This window comes from Otolemur garnettii, unplaced genomic scaffold (assembly GCF_000181295.1).
Source record: "Otolemur garnettii isolate 467f Iridium unplaced genomic scaffold, OtoGar3 scaffold00062, whole genome shotgun sequence".
In the NCBI taxonomy this organism is placed as follows: domain Eukaryota; kingdom Metazoa; phylum Chordata; class Mammalia; order Primates; family Galagidae; genus Otolemur; species Otolemur garnettii.
This window is the reverse complement of record NW_003852457.1, coordinates 9,187,366-9,207,536: the sequence shown is the minus strand read 5'-3', so window position 1 is coordinate 9,207,536 and position 20,171 is coordinate 9,187,366. Positions and strand designations below refer to the sequence as shown.

The 20,171-nt window shown below is 47.6% G+C and overlaps 1 protein-coding gene across 1 annotated transcript in view; it reads left to right on the top strand.

Moving 5' to 3' along the window:
• POLE (DNA polymerase epsilon, catalytic subunit) overlaps positions 1-20,171 on the top strand; it is a 54,000-nt gene that overhangs the window by 9,022 nt on the left and 24,807 nt on the right. The window contains exons 7-29 of the mRNA XM_003792885.3: positions 763-904; positions 1,325-1,405; positions 2,100-2,207; positions 2,518-2,628; positions 2,906-2,991; positions 3,207-3,326; positions 5,797-5,929; positions 6,242-6,355; positions 6,643-6,855; positions 7,174-7,281; positions 9,531-9,659; positions 9,735-9,837; positions 9,920-10,066; positions 10,441-10,586; positions 10,969-11,117; positions 11,914-12,006; positions 12,089-12,233; positions 13,619-13,776; positions 14,155-14,350; positions 17,801-18,015; positions 19,126-19,228; positions 19,631-19,711; positions 19,801-19,923. Coding sequence (XP_003792933.1) covers positions 763-904; positions 1,325-1,405; positions 2,100-2,207; positions 2,518-2,628; positions 2,906-2,991; positions 3,207-3,326; positions 5,797-5,929; positions 6,242-6,355; positions 6,643-6,855; positions 7,174-7,281; positions 9,531-9,659; positions 9,735-9,837; positions 9,920-10,066; positions 10,441-10,586; positions 10,969-11,117; positions 11,914-12,006; positions 12,089-12,233; positions 13,619-13,776; positions 14,155-14,350; positions 17,801-18,015; positions 19,126-19,228; positions 19,631-19,711; positions 19,801-19,923 — 3,004 coding nt within the window. The remainder of the gene's footprint in view (positions 1-762; positions 905-1,324; positions 1,406-2,099; positions 2,208-2,517; positions 2,629-2,905; positions 2,992-3,206; positions 3,327-5,796; positions 5,930-6,241; positions 6,356-6,642; positions 6,856-7,173; positions 7,282-9,530; positions 9,660-9,734; positions 9,838-9,919; positions 10,067-10,440; positions 10,587-10,968; positions 11,118-11,913; positions 12,007-12,088; positions 12,234-13,618; positions 13,777-14,154; positions 14,351-17,800; positions 18,016-19,125; positions 19,229-19,630; positions 19,712-19,800; positions 19,924-20,171) is intronic.

The window sequence follows — 20,171 nt, the reverse complement described above, 5'->3', positions numbered from 1 at the left end:
GGCGGAGGCAGGAGACTCTCTTGAGCCCCGGAGTTGGAGGTTGCTGTGAGCTGTGATGCCACAGCACTCTACTCAGGGGAACAGCTTGAGGCTCCTGTCTCAAAAAAAAAAAAAAAATTAAGAAGAGAAAATCTTGAGTAATTAAGTTTGGATGACTTCCGAAGAGCTAATCTTATCCTCTGACAAAAGATGAATTTGGGACTCTGAGCATTATGGTCCTGATCCTCTCTTTCCCAGCAATGCCATAAATTATTTTTCAGAATATTGGAAAGTGTAATCAGAGACTAAGTTCTCAGAAGCCTAAGCCATATCTGAGATTCACTGTCTTTTTTCCCCTGAATAGTTCATTCAGTATTTGAGCTTAGTGAGCTAATCATGGCTGCAAGGATGGGCCACACATGTAGAGAACGGCAGAGATGTAGGCTGTGTGAAGTGGGGGCCTACATAACAGAAAGGACCTGGTGGGGATAGCCACCCCGGGTGCTTTCCTTACTGATAGCCCTGTTTTGTTTTGTATTGTTTTTCTTTTTAATTGGGATGTAACTTCCATCTTATTAAATGCACACATCTTAAGTGTATACTGAATTTTCTCATGTCTGCAGCTCAGGTGAGGTGATTATCTAAGGCCATTCATTAAGGAAGGACTTCTGTGGCCATTGACACCACCTCAGTTTATCTTTTGTAATTTAAACTCTGGTCTTTACCTTCTCTAGTCCCAGCAGAGCATAGCTGAGTTAGCTACTCTCTATATATATTTCCTAGTGTTCTCCAAAGGGGCAGTGTAATCACTGATGAGGAGGAAACCTCTAAGAAGATAGCAGATCAGTTGGACAACATCATGGACATGCGTGAATACGATGTCCCCTACCACATCCGCCTCTCCATTGACCTGAAGATCCACGTGGTGAGTGTGGCAGGGCCAGGTTACTGCTCATGTGAAGTTCCCAGCAGTCAGGAAGTGATACTTATGGGTAAATTCACAGAGAAATAGAATTCTTTAGACACAGGACTCTAGTTAACATATATGTGTTCTGACTTGGCGCCTGTGGCTCAAGTGGCTAAGGTGCCAGCCACATACACCTAAGGTGGCGGGTTCGAATCCAGCCCCAACCCGCCAAACAACAATGATGGCTGCAACCAAAAAATAGCTGGGTGTTGTGGTGGGCGCCTGTGGTCCCAGCTACTTGGGAGGCAGAGGCAGGAGACTCACTTGAGCCCAGGAGTTGGAGGTTGCTGTGAGCTGTGAAGCCACGGCACTCTACCCAGGGGGATAGCTTGAGGCTCTGTCTCAAAAAAAAAAAAAAAACATATATGTGTTCTGCAGGCTCATTGGTATAATGTCAGACACAGAGGAAATGCTTTTCCAGTGGAAATAACCCGCCGGGATGACCTTGTTGAACGACCCGTAAGTGCTGTTTGTGTTTTCACTGTCTTGAAATTTCACCTTTTCTTGAGAGCAAGTTCAGTGCTGAAAGGTATATTCGACTCAAAAGTCTGTTTGCTTTTTTTTCCTCAAATACTAAATTATTTTCATTGGTTTTTGACCTGAGACTATAATTTCATTTTGCATTACCATCTATACATTACCATCTATACATTTTGCATTACCATCTATACATTACCATCTATATCCAAACTAGGCTGGATTCAAACATTTCAAGGAAACCTATGACTTCCATTATGGGAGTTGATAGTGACATAGTGAAAAATGAATCTGTAACTGGAATGCTGTGGTTCAGGTATGGCTTTGTGACTTTAGGAAAGTCTTTGTTCCCTCTTCTCATTTCCAAAATGGAGATGACAACACTGTCAGGATTGTCATAAGAGTCAGAATGAGAAGATGTGTGCTAAAGAGCTTTGAGACCATGGTGTGCCGTTATCTTAGGCTTGTCCTGTGACCAGCTGCTCTGCCTTTGTCTCACAGGTATTTCATCTTGTGTACCATTAATGAACTATGGTATTCTTGATGTGGGGCAGTCAATCTTGAGGTACCTGCCTCAGCTCTTTCAGATCCTTTCCACTATTGCTTTAGTGACCAGAGGTGCAGCAGGCTGTGGTGGGTTCCTAGAGCTCATCTTTATGCAATTTTGTCCCTCTAGGACCCTGTGGTTTTGGCATTTGACATTGAGACAACCAAACTGCCTCTCAAGTTTCCTGATCCTGAGACAGACCAGATTATGATGATTTCCTACATGATCGATGGCCAGGTGAGCAGTGATATCTGAAAAGCAAGCTCCTGCAATGAGGACCTTGTCTTCTCCCCCAGTGAGAACAGCATCTGCCCCATGGTTAGTGTTTGCTGGGTGAGTGATGAGTGAGAAGACTCCTGGAATTGGAGCAAGGTGCCGTTCCAACATCTAGCTGTGCTCCCTCCTTCCTAATGGAGATCCTAGAGCCTCCTCTTGGGTGCCTTCATGTGCAGAGTTTTTTGTAGTCAGAGTTTCTGGGCCATGTTGGAAGGTTGTGTCTTAGCTTTGCCATCTCTGACTTGTGTTTATTGCTAATAAACTTCACCAGGGCTACCTCATCACCAACAGGGAGATTGTTTCAGAAGATATTGAAGATTTTGAGTTTACCCCCAAGCCAGAATATGAAGGGCCCTTTTGTGTATTCAATGAACCTGATGAGGTAAAGAGGCATCACCTGAGAAATTGCATGGGATTTGGGGGTGAAATGAGAAGAGGCATGCTGATACTCATAAGACCTTGGGCATTTATTGAATGAGAACTATGTTCATTCACTGAGCTCTCTTCTAAAGGTGTGATCCTCTTTCCTGGTGCAGACAGGAGGGTGGGATGGGAATCAGGGCTGACAAAGTGGCTCCTTCTGCACATGCAGAGAGGAATTTGGAAATAGTTTGGTGAAGAGCAAGCACACCCTGAGCACTATGGCTTGTTCGGGTCAGGTTCATCTGATCCAAAGGTGGTTTGAACACGTCCAAGAGACCAAGCCCACCATCATGGTCACCTACAATGGGGACTTTTTTGACTGGTGAGTCTAATGTCTTATTTGTGAGTAAACTGTAAAGTGAAAGAGTGGAGTGTCTGGTTGTGGGCTTCTCATTTGACTTGAGGATACTGGTGTGTGCTGTGCCTAGGTATGCTCTGTGTGTCCTGGAATCCTTCTCCCTGTGTCAAAGAGAAGAGTGGAGGAAGGAGCATTAGAGGCTACCCTGTCCCTGTTGCCTGTCTGTTCTCTTTGTCCAGGCCGTTTGTGGAGGCCCGGGCGGCAGTACATGGCATAAGCATGCACCAGGAAATTGGCTTTCAGAAGGACAGCCAGGGAGAGTACAAGGCCCCCTCTTGTATCCACATGGATTGCCTCAGGTAGGTGCCTGGCACACTGTACATGACACTGCAGCCTCTCACAGGTGCTGTGAAGATTCCCCTCTGGTACACACTGTATGTCAGTGCATCTCTGTGGGAAGAGGTTAGTCTTCAAGAAGCAGTTCCAGGCTTGGGGCCTGTGGCTCAAGTGGCTAAGGTGCCAGCCACGTACACCCAAGGTGGCAGGTTCAAATCCAGCCTGGGCCCACCAAACAACAATGATGGCTGCAACCAAAAAATAGCTGGGTGTTGTGGTGGGCGCCTGTGGTCCCAGCTACTTAGGAGGCTGAGGCAGGAGACTTGCTTGAGCCCCGGAGTTGGAGGTTGCTGTGAGCTGTGATGCCACGATGCCACGATGCCACAGCACTCTACCCAGGGGGATAGCTTGAGGCTCCTGTCTCAAAAAAAAAAAAAAAGAAGCAGTTCCAGGTCTTCTGAGAGAATAGAGCTATGGCTCTGTGGGGTGGGGGCTATGCAGTCTTATTGCTATTAATTTCTTGAGTCAGCAGCCACAACCATGTCAGCCTGCAGAAGTGGGGAAGACACTCTGTTAGAGCCGAGTCCCTGGTGCTGTGGCAGCTGCGGGAGCTGTAGAGGGACCTAGGCTCACCCAGGCAAAGTTATAGATGCAGCAACCAGGCCATGTAGGGCAGCTCACAGGTCAGAAGGTCCTGATATCAGGGTGGGAGGAGGGATGTGGACATAGAAATGTCAAGAGAGGTTGGGACAGGGGTTCTCCATGGGCCTTCTGTGCCTGGTAAGGAGGTGGGTTCTTCCCAACAAGCACTAGGTGCTGCTGGAACATACAAAGCTTGGCCATGTTTCTTTTCTTTTCTTTTTTTCTTACTTTATCACCCTCGGTAGAGTGCGATGGGGTCACAGCTCACAGCAACCTCCAACTCCTGAGCTTAGGCAATTCTCTTGCCTCAGCCTCCCGAGTAGATGGGACTACAGGCGCCCACCACAACGCCCTGCTATTTTTTTGTTTTGCAATTTGACCAGGGCTGGGTTTGAACCTGCCACCATTGGTATATGGGACTAGCGCCCTACCCACTGAGCCATAGCTGCTGCCTCCATGTTTCTGTTTAGCTCTGGCATCAGCATGTGTGTTGGGAAGCAGGAGGCTGGGCTGGTTCAGAGTGTGACAGAGTAACAGTTCTGATCCAAGGCAGGGTGCAGGGTAGTGAGGACCCTGGGTCTAGGTCTGCTGATCTGGGACAGGTAGGGGCAAGGATGCCAATTCTCAGGATAGAGTGGGCACCTGGAGTCTCTCAGGAGGCTAAGAACAGGGCAGAGAGTAGGTTTGAGGTGGAAGATGGTTCTTCAATCTTGCTAGCCTGGGAGCCTCAGGGGAGGGGCTGGGAACCATCACAAGGCTCAATTTGGGCTTATGCTATGGATTAGGAGTTGCTGGCAGGTGGGTCTTGATTAAAGCCAGAGTCATCCATGAGCTCCTAAGACAGCCTATGGGTCTCAATGACCCTTTCACAGGGGTCACCTAAATGCATCCTGCATATCAGATATTAGGATTCATAACAGTAGCAAAATTAGTTGTGAAGTAGCAACAAAAATTTTATGATTGGGATGTGAGGAATTGTATTAAAGGGTTGTGGCATTAGGAAGGTTGAGAACCACTGTCCTAAGAGAAGTACAATGAAAGGAGAGGAGCCTGTTGGGGTATGTGGCCCTGGGGGAGCCACAAGAGGTAGAGATGAGCTCCTAGTGGAGGGTAGGGGCCTCTAGAAGAAGAGAGGAGCCTAAGTGTTTCCATGCTGAGGGAACAGTACAGGGGGAACAGAAAGAAGTTAAGTGCTATTTGTGGAACAAGACCTGAGGGCCACAGAGGGGAGACCTGGGGAGAGGCTGTGGGTGTGTCTGCCCTTTTGCTACCTTATTTCACTGGAAGGAGAGGGCAAGAGTTTGGCTGAGGGCCCGCACAGTGGCTCGTTTCTATAATCCTAGCACTCTGGGAGCCGAGGTAGGTGGATTATTCAAGCTCAGGAGTTGGAGACTAGCCTAAAGAAGAGGAAGAACCTGTCTTTACTAAAAATAGAAAAACTATCCAGGCATAGTGATGCACACCTATAGTCCCAGCTACTTGGGAGGCTGAGGCAGGAGAATAGCCCAAGTGTTTGAAGTTGCTATGAACTATGACACCACAGCATTCTACCCAGGGTGAGAGCAAGACTTTGTCTCAAAAAAAAAAAAAAAGCTTTGCTGAGGGTGAGGGTAAGGTGATATCCAGACCAGCTCTGACATTCCCAAATGTTTTGTGGGTACACATGTGAGACCAAGATCAAGATGAAGGGTTTTTGCAAGGGGCCTGTCCCATTGGGGTGTTGGTATGTGTCTCCTGGTACCTCTTAGGATCTTGTACTTTTCTATGTCACGTCCAATTCTGCCAGTTCTCATGGGTTCTTGGACTTCATGTTAGTCTCCTCCCTGGCTTCTGTTCTTATTTCCTTCCCAGGTGGGTGAAGAGGGACAGTTACCTTCCCGTGGGCAGCCACAACCTCAAGGCAGCTGCGAAGGCAAAGCTGGGCTATGACCCTGTGGAGCTGGACCCTGAGGACATGTGCCGGATGGCCACAGAGCAGCCCCAGGCACGTGCCTGTGTCCCCTCTCAATGCTGCTGCACAATCACATGTGTCCCATGTAGAGGTTGGCCTAGACCCAGGTGCTGCTTTCTGCCCCCACTGGCCTTCCACCAAGCAGGGCTTCTCTTCTTGTGTATGCACATGTCCTGTCCTTTGCCCATCTTCTACCATGGATGGGTGTGCAGCCAGCTATATATCCTGTCCTGTGCCTGTCTCCCATAAGTATGTGGCCAGCACAGGAGGTCTAGTCCCTCACTAAGCTTTGCCTTTTGTGCCTCATGGATCCTGACGGACTGCTCTGTGGTGTTCTCTTCTCAGACTCTGGCCACATACTCCGTGTCAGATGCTGTTGCCACTTACTATCTATACATGAAGTACGTCCACCCCTTCATATTTGCTCTGTGTACCATCATCCCCATGGAGCCTGATGAGGTCAGTGTCCCCTCTGCCCACTGCTCTCTGGCTCTAATGTCTTGACATGCTCCTCTTATCCACTTGCTCTGTTTTGGCTTCACCACTGCCTAGCAGAAGTAGGTAGGTCCTGGGAGGGCTGTTGTGATGTCATGACTATGGGACAAGTGGGGTTTATGGCATTTTATTAACAGACTTCCTCTTCTTTCTTGTTTAAGGCAACTTTAGGTGCCTTTCTGTGGTGCTTGGACTGTGCCTGCAATCAGGCTGTTGGCCCAGACCCTCAGAATCCTTGGTCTCTCCCACAGGTGCTGCGGAAGGGCTCGGGTACACTGTGTGAGGCCCTACTGATGGTGCAGGCCTTCCATGCCAACATCATCTTCCCCAACAAGCAAGAGCAGGAGCTCAACAAGCTGACAGCAGATGGACACGTGCTAGATGCAGAAACCTACGTAGGGGGTCACGTGGAGGCCCTCGAGTCTGGCGTCTTCCGCAGTGACATCCCCTGCCGATTCCGGATGGTGTGCTGCCTTCCTGGGCCTTCCCACTTTGTTCTGTGGTGGGGGCCATAACCCCTAAGGGCGGAAATAAAGCCCCTTCTCATCCTCTCCCACAGCCCCCTGCCTGGTTCAGTGATCCCTTGGGGCTTCTCCAGGGCTGACTGCACAGTACACTGCAGAGTGAACGTGTGGGTCCTTCCAGAGTTTGCCAGGCACATCTCACCACATGTGGTGTACAGGGGGTTCTGTGCACCTGTGGCAGTAGTGGTACACCCAAGGCAGACTGGTACAGGTACATTTCCTGTCTGACTCATGTCATCTCGTTGTTATTTGTGCTAGAATCCCACTGCCTTTGACTTCCTGCTGCAACAGGTGGAGAAGACCATGCGCCATGCAGTCGAGGAGGAGGAGAAGGTACCTGTGGAGCAGGTCACCAACTTTCAAGAGGTAATGTCCAGGAGGTGGGCAGAGACAGCTTGTGTTCCTACTCCTTCCTTCACAGACTCTGCTTCTAGCAATGTGTTTATCATGTACTTGCTATATGTGGTGCTGCACATAGGTAGTACAAGGTCTCCAGCAGGACAGGTGGCTATGATGAGTAATGGATCTTTTGAGGTAGGAGAGTTTCATGCTATTGAAATGGGGGTCAGGCTGGCAGGAGCCCAGGCCATAAGTTTCTTCAGTCTCATGCCCTATTCTAAGGTGTTAGGACTTTATTTTGTAGACAATGAGGGACCACTGGAGATTTTTCGCTTTTTTTTTGAGAGATTGTCTCAAGCTATTGCCCTGGATAGAGTGCCATGGCATCATAGCTCATAGCAACCTCAAACTCTTGGGCTAAAGTGATCCTTTAGCCTCAGTTTTTCTATTTTTGGTAGAAACAGGGCCTTGCTTTTGCTCAGGCCAGTCTTGAACTCATGAGCTCAAACTATTCACATGCCTTAATGAGTGCCAAAATATTATATTTTCTAATATTATTAGATTAACTCTTAGATATAGTAGTTCTCAAATTTTGGCATTTTGTTTCTTGGTGTTGCATACATTTTGTACAAAATGAATTTATCATACCTGATGTTATAATTTAATGAGGTGTTATGTGGTCAATTTCTTGGTTTTTCAGGACAATATTTTGACTTCTAGAAGCTCTATTGGTTCTTTTCCAAATCTGCTTTTTTAAAAGTATGTTTTTTGTGTGTTTTAGATTTTATTGTCTTTAACATTTTAAAGTATCCTTATTTTAGTGTGTTTAATCCAGGAGTTTTATTGTCTGAAGTTCTTGGTTTTTCCTGTGGTGTCTGCCCTTGATTGCTGGGGTAGGTATTTAATCTGACACTCTGATTTTGGAATGTGAATTCATCTTTAGCAGGGAGCCCTGTGTAGGCTATTGAAAGTCTTCCTACTTCCTAGTAGCTGCCTAGTTTATTACCTTGGGCCCCTTTTTATTTCATTCTTTGATTTGAGAGTTCCCAGATGATGTGAAAATATACATGACAGACTTGTTACAGGGATGCTCAGGGAAGATGTACTTTTCAATCAGGCACAGTTTTGGTGAGCAGACTCATTCTAGTTTATACGTTCATGGAGAAATGATTTCTGAGAGATATGACTGCATTTGGGCTCTTTTTTGTGTAAGTTATCCCTCTCTGAGGTTGTCTCTATCTGAGGAGGCACAAGAAAGCTTAGAGAAGCTTGGAGCACAGGCCCAAGCCACTGTCCTCAGGAAGGCCAGTGTGCTTCTGGCTGCTCTGGGCTGCTCCTGGGAGCTTAGGTTAGCAGTTATTTCCTCCCATTGTCTGCTAAGGGTGGCTTGCTGTATCTCTGCTGTGTGTGTGGACATTGTGGTTTATACTGGCACCTGCATTTCCTTCTAGGGTCTGAAATTGGTTATGTGCCCTAATTGGGCATTGGGTGTAATTAGCTTTCCTGGTGGACTATAGTTCACATGGTGGTCATGGTTTGAGTCTAGGAGGATGAAATATGACCATATATGATCCCCTCCAGGAGGGACTTTAGAAACTCATGCCTGGCTCCCCCTTTACCACTGTGCCTTTTCCTTTCCTGGTTATGCTCTGGGTGAGTCCTCCTGGCCCCTATCAGAACATCTGCCAAGTCAGCTAGCTCACTGTACTGGTTTCTACTCACTGCTTTTGCACTCTGGGGATTGTTCATTGTTTAAAAGGTCAGTTCTGGGCAGTTTTTATATTTTATACAGGATTTTGAGGAGTTAGTCTTGGGAGATTTTAGGCTCACGGTTCAGCTATGGCTGGAAAGGCAGTTGAATGGCATGTGGAAGGCAGTCCAGAGGGGTTCAGGGCTTAGACTGGTGAGGCCTGTTTCCTGAGCTCATGCTGGCCTCTGAGCCTTCTCATCCGTTAGGGACTGTGTTGCACATGCTAGGTACCGTACTAAACACATGGGCACCCCAAAATGGTGCTACCTTTTCTGGCCAGGCCCCAGGCTGCCACTTTTAGTCTTATGGCCATGCCATGGAGAGGTCACAGTCTGGGACACATGACTCGAGCCACATAGTTCTTTTGGGATGATGGGTACTGCTTCCTTGGGGCACTGTTCTCATCTGGGCTCTTACAGGCATCAAGTGTATCTGGGCCCTGGGTGTGGTGCTATCATTCCTTCTCTAGAAACTGTGGTGTTACTCAGCTGTTCCTAGTTCTTATCTTGGTACCTTTTCTGTATAGGTGTGTGATCAGATTAAGACCAAGCTCACCTCCCTGAAAGATGTTCCTAACCGGATAGAGTGTCCCCTTATCTACCACCTGGATGTGGGGGCCATGTACCCTAATATCATCCTGACAAACCGCCTGCAGGTGAGACTTAGCTTCCTGCACCAGGATTGCACACTCTTCCTGAACCCTAATTGCTTTCTTGTTCTCACCTCATAGCCCTCTGCCATTGTGGATGAGGCCACCTGTGCTGCCTGCGACTTCAATAAGCCGGGAGCAAATTGTCAGAGGAAGATGGCCTGGCAGTGGAGGGGCGAGTTCAGTGAGTGTTGGCTGAGGGACTCTGCAGGAGACAGGTTAGACTGGGGCTCCTTTTAAACCTATTCCTGTTACCTCCTCCCCAGTGCCGGCCAGTCGCAGTGAATACCATCGGATCCAACACCAGCTAGAGTCAGAGAAGTTTCCCTCCTTGTTCCCAGAGGGGCCAGCTCGAGCCTTTCATGAGCTATCCCGTGAGGAGCAGGCTAAATATGAGAAGAAGAGGCTGGCAGGTGAGCAGCTCAGTATGGCCATGGCTTTCTGAATCTGGGACCTGTTCTGTGTCTTCCCTGGGCTGTGTTGGTACATCTCAATCCAAAGTCAGGAGAGTGACTTGTGCAAGCAGACCAGAGTCTGTTGTAGGTTGCTATTAACTGTTCTTTCTATAGAGTTCCTTTCTTTGCTTCTCTTTTAGCAAGTGTTCAAAAACTCCTCTCTTTCTGTAGTGTTGGTGTATGTGGCTCTTGGTATCCAAGGATTGCCCTTTAGGTGATAAACTAGCGGCATATCTGTTCCTTTGTGTCACTCTACATCCCTTGAGTCCCAGCTCTTTCTTTCGTGTCTGGAAGGTCTCAGGTACACCCTTGCTACTCTAAATTGTGCTTAGATTACTGCCGGAAGGCCTACAAGAGGATCCACATCACCAAGGTAGAGGACCGCCTCACCACCATCTGCCAGCGAGAAAACTCCTTCTATGTGGACACAGTGCGCGCCTTCCGTGACAGGCGCTACGAGTTCAAAGGGCTCCATAAGGTGAGGTCCAAGATACTTCAAGAGCTGGGCTTGGTGAGGAGAGATCAGTTTAGTGTCTGAAATGAAGATCTTTCCTGGACTTTGCCTGGAATTCTTGGCTCCCCCAGCTGGGTTGTGTTTTGGATCCTGCGTAGACAGTAAACACATAGATGTTTTTAACTTTGAAGATCTAATGGCCAGAAAGGGGGAAGCCTCAGACTGTCCTGAACAGTTATTCTGAAGTGATGATTTAGATTAGAACTCAGTATAGTACAGCTGTACTAGTTTTCAGGTTTTTGATAGATTTGGACTTTTTCAAAATATTGAAAACTTGGGCAGTTGACTTTGTGGACAGTGAGATGGAAGGAAGGCTCTGAGGTCCTGAATGTTATGTGGTTCTCAGGTATGGAAGAAGAAGCTCTCAGCAGCCATGGAGGCAGGTGATGCAGCTGAGCTGAAGCGCTGCAAGAACATGGAGGTCCTGTATGACTCGTTGCAGCTGGCTCACAAGTGCATCCTCAATTCCTTCTATGGCTATGTCATGCGCAAGGGGTATGGCAGGGACCCGGTGGTTGCTGATGCATGACTGAGAATGTATATAGCTGCCTCCCGAGGGCTGGTTAGCACACAGGGAGTACCTGTGGGTGGGAGTGGGGTGCTACTCATCCAAGTCAAGGACTCTGGGGAAAGAGCCAGTTCTGGGGGGGGGGGGGTTCAAGAAGAGTAGGCTCATCTGGACTGAGGACCTGGGGCATCCAAGAGAGACAAGTGCTGCTATCTCAGTGCTATGGGCTGGAGGTTTGATTTGGTGGTTTTTAGCATATTTATATCACTCAGTGTATGTCCTCACCCAGGGAACATGAAAAGGATCTGCATGTTTGCTTCACAGCTCTGTGTATTTAGGGATGGACAGAAGAATGTCTCACCAGGGGCATGTACCCTGCAAGGCCTAAAGCTGGGTTGGGGGCAGCAGAGAGCAGGAGCCCAGGACAGGAGGGGACAAGCCAGAGGCAAGAATGGGGCTGGAGAGTGGTTTAAAGAGAGCAGAGAAGCACAGGGTGGGTATGGGTTGTGTTGCAAGTCTTGCAGGGGCTGGAGTTGTTGCCGGCACTGCTGATGTGGCGGCAGCCCATTATACTCTTTCAAAACTTTCTTGAGCTGTGCCGGGCATCCTGGGGTAGAGACAGAGAAATGTCCTCAGGGAAGGACCAGATTCCGCCTCAGTTCTCTCCTGCTTTAAATGCATTTGACCACTTCCCTAGTCCTTTCTTGGGATCTCTCTCTATTCTACTTCTGGAGGGAGCCTCATGGCATCCCTGCCCACTAAAGGCTATCGCTGTCTTCCTAGGGCTCGCTGGTACTCCATGGAGATGGCTGGCATTGTTTGCTTCACGGGGGCTAACATCATCACCCAGGCACGGGAGCTGATTGAGCAGATCGGGTGAGGTGTTCACACAGGCAGGGGGGCAGTGTGGGGAGGATGGAAGCTGGAGGCTGATGACTTCACACTTTTGTTCCCACAGGAGGCCCTTAGAGCTGGACACGGATGGAATATGGTGTGTCCTGCCCAACAGCTTCCCAGAAAATTTCGTCCTCAAGACAACCAACGCAAAAAAGCCCAGGGTGACCATCTCCTACCCTGGGGCCATGCTGAACATCCTGGTCAAGGTAAGTCCCAGAGAGGGGGCATCTGGCCCTGGACTGTAGCCTGGCCTGGTATGGACATCCAGCTCTAGAATGTCAGGTCCCCACCCTTGGCCATGCAAGATTATTAGTCTGACCATCTGGGCTCAGAATGCTATGCTGAAAAGGTACTGAGTTCTGTGCCTTTCCCTTTAAGCCTGGCATCCAGAGTTTTTTGCTTTTAACTTTTAATTTTGAAATAATATAAAACTTGTAGAAAATTACAAAAAATACTACATAGCCTGCTTCCTGATGTTGGCCTTGTACATAAATCACAGTGCAGTTGTCAAAGCTTAGAAATCCATTTTGGCATAGGTTACAGGCTTCACTTGGAGTTCCTGTTTTCCCACTCTTGTCCTTCCTTTGTCCCAGGGTCCCAGCCAGGACCCCTGTGGTGTTGGGTTGTCCTGTTTCAATCCCTCCCATTCTAATGGTTTCCTCAGCCTCTCTTTGTCTGTCACACCAACACTCTCAGCCTTTGAGAGTGCTAGGATTACAGGGGTAAGCCACTGCACCTAGCTCGTGTGTGTGCTTTTAAATACATGCATCCACATCCAAGTAAATTAAATAAGCAATGGAATAAGGAGATGTTGACATCTCTGGCTCCAGTCTACTCCCCTTTCCTTGTTAGTGATGCCTTTCTCCTAGGGTGGCAAACATGTCTCTAATTTGTTCATGTAAAATAGTTTCTACCAGATTTGCTACCAGAATTGAGCTCCTGTGAGAAATAAATTCGTCTACTATAGCATAGTACCTGTGGATGGTCACTTGTTCCTTTGTCTTCCACTATCCAGTCAGCAGAGTCTCCAGGGACGACTACTTTCTTCCCTGCTTCTACCATGTTCTTTCACACATCAGCGGTGCGGTGGGATTTGTTTCTCTCAATCTACATCCCTGTTTCTCCAACACGCTGTTTAATGGATTTTGATTTGCATACATGAAGCTCACTCTTTGTGCAACTCTGTGGGTTTTGACGGATACGTAGTGCCATGTGCCACCACCACAGAGCAACACAGCGGCAACCCCCAGCATTTCCCATGCCATCCCTTTGTCAGCACACCCTTCCCCACTCTGAAACCTGGCACTCCTCAGTGCATTATTTTGTGCTGTAATTTTGTGCTAAGATGCCAAATGAATAGAAACACAACAGTTGTAACCTTCTGAGTCTGGCTCCTTGGACTCAACAAGATGCAGTGAGTTTCACTATATTACTGCCTGTTTCAGAATTTGCTCCCCTTCTGCTGCTCAGGTAGGTCTGTGGAATAGAAGAGCTTTACTTTCCTGATGTAACTGTTCCTAGTGAGATGTCAGGTGCTTCCAGGCTTGGGCCTTTCTGAGTGACACTGCTACTCTTTACCTTTGTTTCTCAGGAAGGCTTTACCAATGACCAGTACCAGGAGCTGGCTGAGCCATCTTCACTTACCTATGTCACTCGCTCAGAAAACAGCATCTTTTTTGAGGTGGATGGACCCTACCTTGCCATGATCCTTCCAGCCTCCAAGGAAGAAGGCAAGAAACTGAAGAAGAGGTGGGAATCTTACAGTCTTTGTGCTCTAGAAGGAAATGGATTGTGACTGATTAGATTTAACAACCCAATTGGGAAAACAGACAGGGAGCCAGGATGAAACAGGTCTAGATTCCTTTGCTTGGGCTTACTGATACATTTTTAACAAGAATGGGACAGGCCTGGGCTCCTTAGTTTGGTCTTACTGATACAGTTTGCACTGGCTTCCCAACTACCTGCATGTCCTGCAGGCCATCAAGTAATTCAATTTTGAGAGGCATCAGCCTGAGAGTAGAGTGAAGTTGGCTGCCTTATGAGGGTCAGAAAGAGATGAGGAGGCAAAGGGATGATGGCAGCTCACACTCCAGGGTGTTTTCACTCCTTTGCTGTCTTTTGTTCTAGATATGCTGTATTCAATGAAGATGGTTCCTTGGCGGAGCTCAAGGGTTTTGAGGTCAAACGCCGTGGGGAGCTGCAGCTGATTAAGATCTTCCAGTCCTCGGTATTTGAGGCCTTCCTCAAGGGCAGCACACTAGAAGAGGTGTACAGCTCAGTGGCCAAGGTGGCTGACTATTGGCTGGACGTGCTATACAGCAAGGTGAGTTTTCAGAGTGTTGTACCCGCCACAAGTGGAATTATAGAGAAATGTCAGCAACTGAGTCGGAATTAAGCAAGGGTCCTTTATTGGGCCAGCCAATCAAGAGTGGGCTCAATCCACAAAGTCTCTTGACCCCTTTGAAGCGAGGATACAAGGTTTTCATATGACACTTCAAGCTGGGGGTGGGAAGCCCTAGCATAAGAGAATTTTACAGAAGCTAACATCTGCAATGTTAGAGCTTTGGGGGGCTTACAAAGGGGACTAGGGGATGCACACAGACCAGACTTGTGACAGGGTTGTAGTTTCATAGATTTTTCAGCTGTCACAGGATTTTGCAGTTCTCAGCTAAATTTCCTTTCTGTTTTTACAGGGTCACTGCTTTCTCAAGGGGCTATTTTGGTTACAAAAGTAGGGGGGTGGTCTGCAAGCTCTTAACAAAATGGAGTAAGCCTGGTTCACTTGCTCAAAGTGGATGGAATTAGGGCATCACATGAGCCACCAAGGCAGGAAAGGGACCTATTGTTCCCTGGACTCCTGGAAACAGATGAACCTGGGCTGGTTCTGATAAAATCCCATGCACCAATGGCCCCCAGAAGTTCCCTCCAGTTTCTGTATCCTGTGACACAACTCTATGAAGCAGGCATTTTTTAAAACGGTAAATAAAAGGAATCAAGGCTCAGCACCTGTGGCTCAAGCAGCTAAGGCACCAATCACATACACCCGAGCTGGTGGGTTTGAATCCAGCCTGGGCCTGCCAAACAACAATGACAGCTGCAACCAGAAAATAGCCAGGCGTTGTGGCAGGTGCCTGTGATCCCAGCTACTTGGGAGGCAGAGGCAGGAGAATCTCTTGAGCCCAGGAGTTGGAAGTTGCTGTGAGCTATGATGCCACAGCACTCTACCCAGGGTAACAGCTTGAGGCTCTATCTCAAAAAAAGGAATCAGAAGAGTTTACCAACAATCAATATCCAATTTTTTGATTTTTAAAGTTTTTGTGGACCCTGTAAATGCATACATAACTTTTACAATTTGTTTATTTTTATTTTATTTTTTATTTATTTATTTTATAGAGACAGAGTCTCACTTTGTTGCCCTTGGTAGAGTGCTGTGGTGTCACAGCTCACAGCAACCTCCAGCTCTTGGGCTTAGGAGATTTCTCTTGCCTCAGCCTCCCAAGTAGCTAGGACTACAGGCGCCCGCCGCAATGCCCGGCTGTTTTTTTGTTGTTGCAGTGTGGCCGGGGCCAAGTTTGAACCTGCCACCCTCAGTACATGGGGCCAGCGCCCAACTCACTGAGCCATAGGCACCGCCCTATTTATTTTTATTTTTATATTTTTAGAACATAAAAGTATAGGCTTGACACCTGTAGCTCAAGCGGCTAAGTTGCCAGCCACATATGTCAAAGCTGGTGTGTTTGAATCTGGCCCAGGCCTGCCAAGCAACAATGACAACTACAGCCAAAGGATGGCCAGGCATTGTGCCAGGCGCCTGTGGTCCTGGCTGCTTGGGAGGCTGAGTCAAGAGACTTGCTTGGGCCTGGCAGTTGGCAGTTGCTGTGAGCTATGACACCACGGCACTCTACCCAGGGTGACAGCTTGAGGCTCTGTCTCAAAAAAAGAAAAAAAAGAATAAAAGTATAAGTTTATTTTATATTAGAGAAATGGAAGAGAGAATGGGGGGAAGAGATGAGAAAGAGAAAGAAAGATTGGGGGGTATAGAGAAAAGGAGCAAGAGAAGGGTAGCATCCCAAAGAAAGAAAGAATGCCGGTCCTGAGGTTCAGTAGGTAGCTGAATTTAAGGTTATTTTTATTATTTTTCTGTGGAGATGTGTTCTTTTTTGTTTTTGTTTTTGTTTTTGAGAAAGTCTTACTTTGTCACCCTTAGTACAGTGCCATGGAATAGTTCACAGCAACCTCAAACTCTTGGGCTCAAACAATCCTTTTGCCTTAGCCTCCCAAGTAGCTGGGACTACAGACGCCCTCTGCAACATCCGGCTATTTTTTTTTTTCCCTAGAGACCGAGTCTTGCTCTGGCTCAGGCTGGTCTTGAACTCCTGAGCTCCAACAATCCACCTGCCATGGCCTCCCAGAATGCTAGAATATTTGTTTTGTTGTTGAGACAGAGTTTCATTCAGTCACCCTCAGCAGATATCACAGCTGTGACATCACAGCTCACAGCAACCTCAAACTCTTGGGCTCAAGCAATCTTCTTGCTTCAGCCTCACAAGCAGCTCGGACCATAGGCGCCTGCCACAATGCCCAGCTATTTTTAGAGACAGCATCTCCTTCTTGTACAGGTTGGGCTCAAACTCCTGAGCTCAGGCAATCCACCTACTTCAGCCTCCCAGAGTGCTGGAATTATAGACATGAGCCACCAAGACCAGCCAGATTTTTATTATAAATAACATTGCATTGATCATCTTGGTGCATCTGCCTTTTTATCCTCTTTTGCATTGTTTTCTAGAGGTTAAGCTTTCTGTATAGAAGAAATGAAATAATCTGGAGCATTTCCTGGCTGGCTCAGTTTTGTGGGCTCTGTTTCTTACCATATTGTCTTGTTAAGCATAGAGCTGCCCCACACATGAAGAGGAGCACCATGGAATACACAGGACATTCATGAGCTAAGCAGATCTCATAGGATGTGGGGGCCAGAGGTCAAGAGAACAAGCCTAGGAAGGTGCAGCTCCAGTTGGTGTGGGCATCTCACATTACAGAACTCCGCTGGTCTTCCTTAGCCCCAGCTTTTCTCTGACAGTCACTGTTTCTCTCTCAGCTTCTCATTTCTGTCTTTTCCTTTCAAGAGAAAAATTGTCATTTCTTTCCATGTTATGTGAAACATCTTTTTCTGCAAATTCCTCAGTAAATGTTTTGACATATTTTTATACAGTGTAATAAAAGCTAAGGTGGCTCGGCGCCTGTGGCTCAAGTGGCTAAGGTGCCAGCCACATACACACCTAAGGTGGTGGGTTCGAATCCAGCCCGGGCTGCCAAACAACAATGATGGCTACAACCAAAAAAAAAATAGCCGGGTGTTGTGGCGGGCTCCTGTGGTCCCAGCTACTTGGGACGCTGAGGCAGGAGACTCACATGAGCGCAGGAGTTGGAGGTTGCTGTGAGCTGTGATGCCATGGCACTCTACCCAGGGGGACAGCTTGAGGCTCTGTCTCAAAAAAAAAAAAAAATAAAAGCTAAGGCTTCAGGGTGGCACCTGTGTCTCAAAGGAGTGGAGCGCCGGCCCCATGTGCCAGAGGTGGTGGGTTCGGACCCAGCCCCAGCCAAAAACTGCAAAAAAAATAAAAATACAAGCTAAGGCTTCATGTGTGCATGTGTTTTAAGTATTGCTCTGCAGCCTGGAGGAATGCATGTCCTTGTAGAACACTGTCCTGAGTGAGCTCAGGCTTGATGCCCTTGACTCCCACTGTATTGCTTTATCCATTGCCTCTTTCTCTAGGCAGCTAACATGCCTGATTCTGAGCTGTTTGAGCTTATCTCTGAGAACCGTTCCATGTCTCGGAAACTGGAAGATTATGGGGAGCAGAAATCTACATCCATCAGCACAGCAAAGCGCCTGGCCGAGTTCCTGGGGGACCAGATGGTCAAGGATGCAGGACTGAGCTGCCGCTACATCATCTCCCGCAGACCTGAGGGCTCTCCTGTCACCGAGAGGCAAGACCTTCCTCAAAGACCTGGGTTGTGCTGAATATGGGCACATGATAAGTGTCTTATCACTCAGCAATGGATAGATATGTTTTTTAGTCAGTCAAACACTATACTGAGGTTCAGAGGATTAAATTGCAGCTACAGGTTACAGCACTGACAGAGCTCAAAACAATGTTGGAATAAAAAGCAAAAGCAATTTGCAGGATGACATATATCCCTCCATTTACATAGAAACTTTTCTGCCTTTTATGCTTGCTCAGAATAGCAGCCTGCATGAATTGATAAGTGCCAGGATTAGGGTAGTGCTTACCTCCTTCTAGAGGGGACCAGCCAGAGGCCACACAGGTATCATCCATATTCTGATCTTTTCAGCGAGCCAAAGTGGCAGAGCACTGGTGCTTGGTAGAACTTTGTGAGTGCAGTGTGTGTCCCACCACACATGCCTTTATGTTTATGGTATTTCACAAGTGTTTACTACTATGAAGGAAAAGGCCAGCTGCTTTACTTATGATAGGAATGGGCTAGTCTTTTCTAGAAAGTATCTTGACTTTTCTCTATTTACCCAATGACTAGCATTATAGAAGTGTTTACTTACAAGTGTATACATGGATGTGACTTACTGGATAGATGCTGTGAAACACTGGAAACAAACCAAAGGGCCAGCAGTGGGGGTGGTGCATGACATCACCTGTAAGGTTTGGTCAGAATAAAATAACAACATTAAAGAAAATGTAGGTTGGCTCGGCACCTGTGGCTCAAGCGGCTAAGGCACCAGCCACATACACCTAAGGTGGCAGGTTTGAATCCAGCCCAGACCCGCCAAACAACAATAATGGCTGCAACCAAAAAATAGCCGGGCGTTGTGGCGGGCACCTGGTCCCAGCTACTTGGGAGGTGGAGGCAGGAGACTCGTTTGAGCCCAGGGGTTGGGGGTTGCTGTGAGCAGTGAAGCCATAGCACTCTACCCAGGGGGACAGCTTGAGGCTCTGTCTAAAAAAAAAAAAAGAAAATGTAGGTTATGAATCCTCATTTCCATGTGCATTTGGTGAGAATTGTAATTGGATTTAGGATGATCTTCACTGTTCATGAACGTTGTATCTTTTTTTCCTTACCCAGAGCCATACCACTTGCAATCTTCCAGGCAGAGCCCACAGTGAGAAAGCACTTTCTCCGGAAATGGCTTAAGAGCTCTTCCCTTCAAGACTTTGATATTCGGACAGTGAGTATCTGGTTTTTTTCTACTCTCAAAAGGACAGCTAGACCAGGTGGGATGGGGGCACTCCTCCCCTTATGTATGATCAGGAGTCTTCACTCCTGCCTTTCTGATACATAATATGCAAGGAAATACATAGTAACGTTTTAGGGCAAAACTGAAGAAGGTCACTGCCAGGAGGAGGTGGTCTCTTGGATAGGCTAAGTCCATGGGTGCCCACTCAGCCACCTGCAGCTCCATGATCTGTTCCCTGCCTTAGTGTCCTCTATGAAATGGGTGCCTTTTATCAAAGAGCTTTTAAGAGAATTAAATGAGATGCAGAGAGTTAGCTCAGTGCTCTGTGTGACCTAAACTTCACAAATAGTTGCCACTTTTGCTGTCTCTTATTGCTGGTTCCTGTGCACTCAGATCCTGGACTGGGACTACTACATAGAGCGGTTGGGAAGTGCCATCCAGAAGATCATCACAATCCCTGCAGCTCTGCAGCAGGTGAAGGGGGCAGGGGACATGGGGCTCCAGTGGTTGGAAACTAGCACATTTAGATTGGATTTCTTCCTGATCGTGTGGTCTTCCCACAGGTGAAGAACCCAGTGCCACGAGTCAAACATCCTGACTGGCTGCACAGAAAACTGCTAGAGAAGAATGACATCTACAAGCAGAAGAAGATCAGTGAGCTCTTCATCCTGGAGGGCAGGAGACAGGTAATGCGACCAATCCGAGGACTAGAGCAACTGGGCTAGGGAGGGTTTTGTGGCATGCAGGGCATGGAAGTCCTCGAGCAGCTAGCTATAATTTTGTGATGCTTCAATTAAGCCTCTGAAATGGGGTTTTTACCTTGACAAGGTATACTTTAGTAATTCTCTCTTTAATTCCCTCTGGTGGCTCAGCGCCTGTGGCTCAAGCTGCTAAGGCACCAGCCACATACACCTAAGGTGGCAGGTTCAAATCC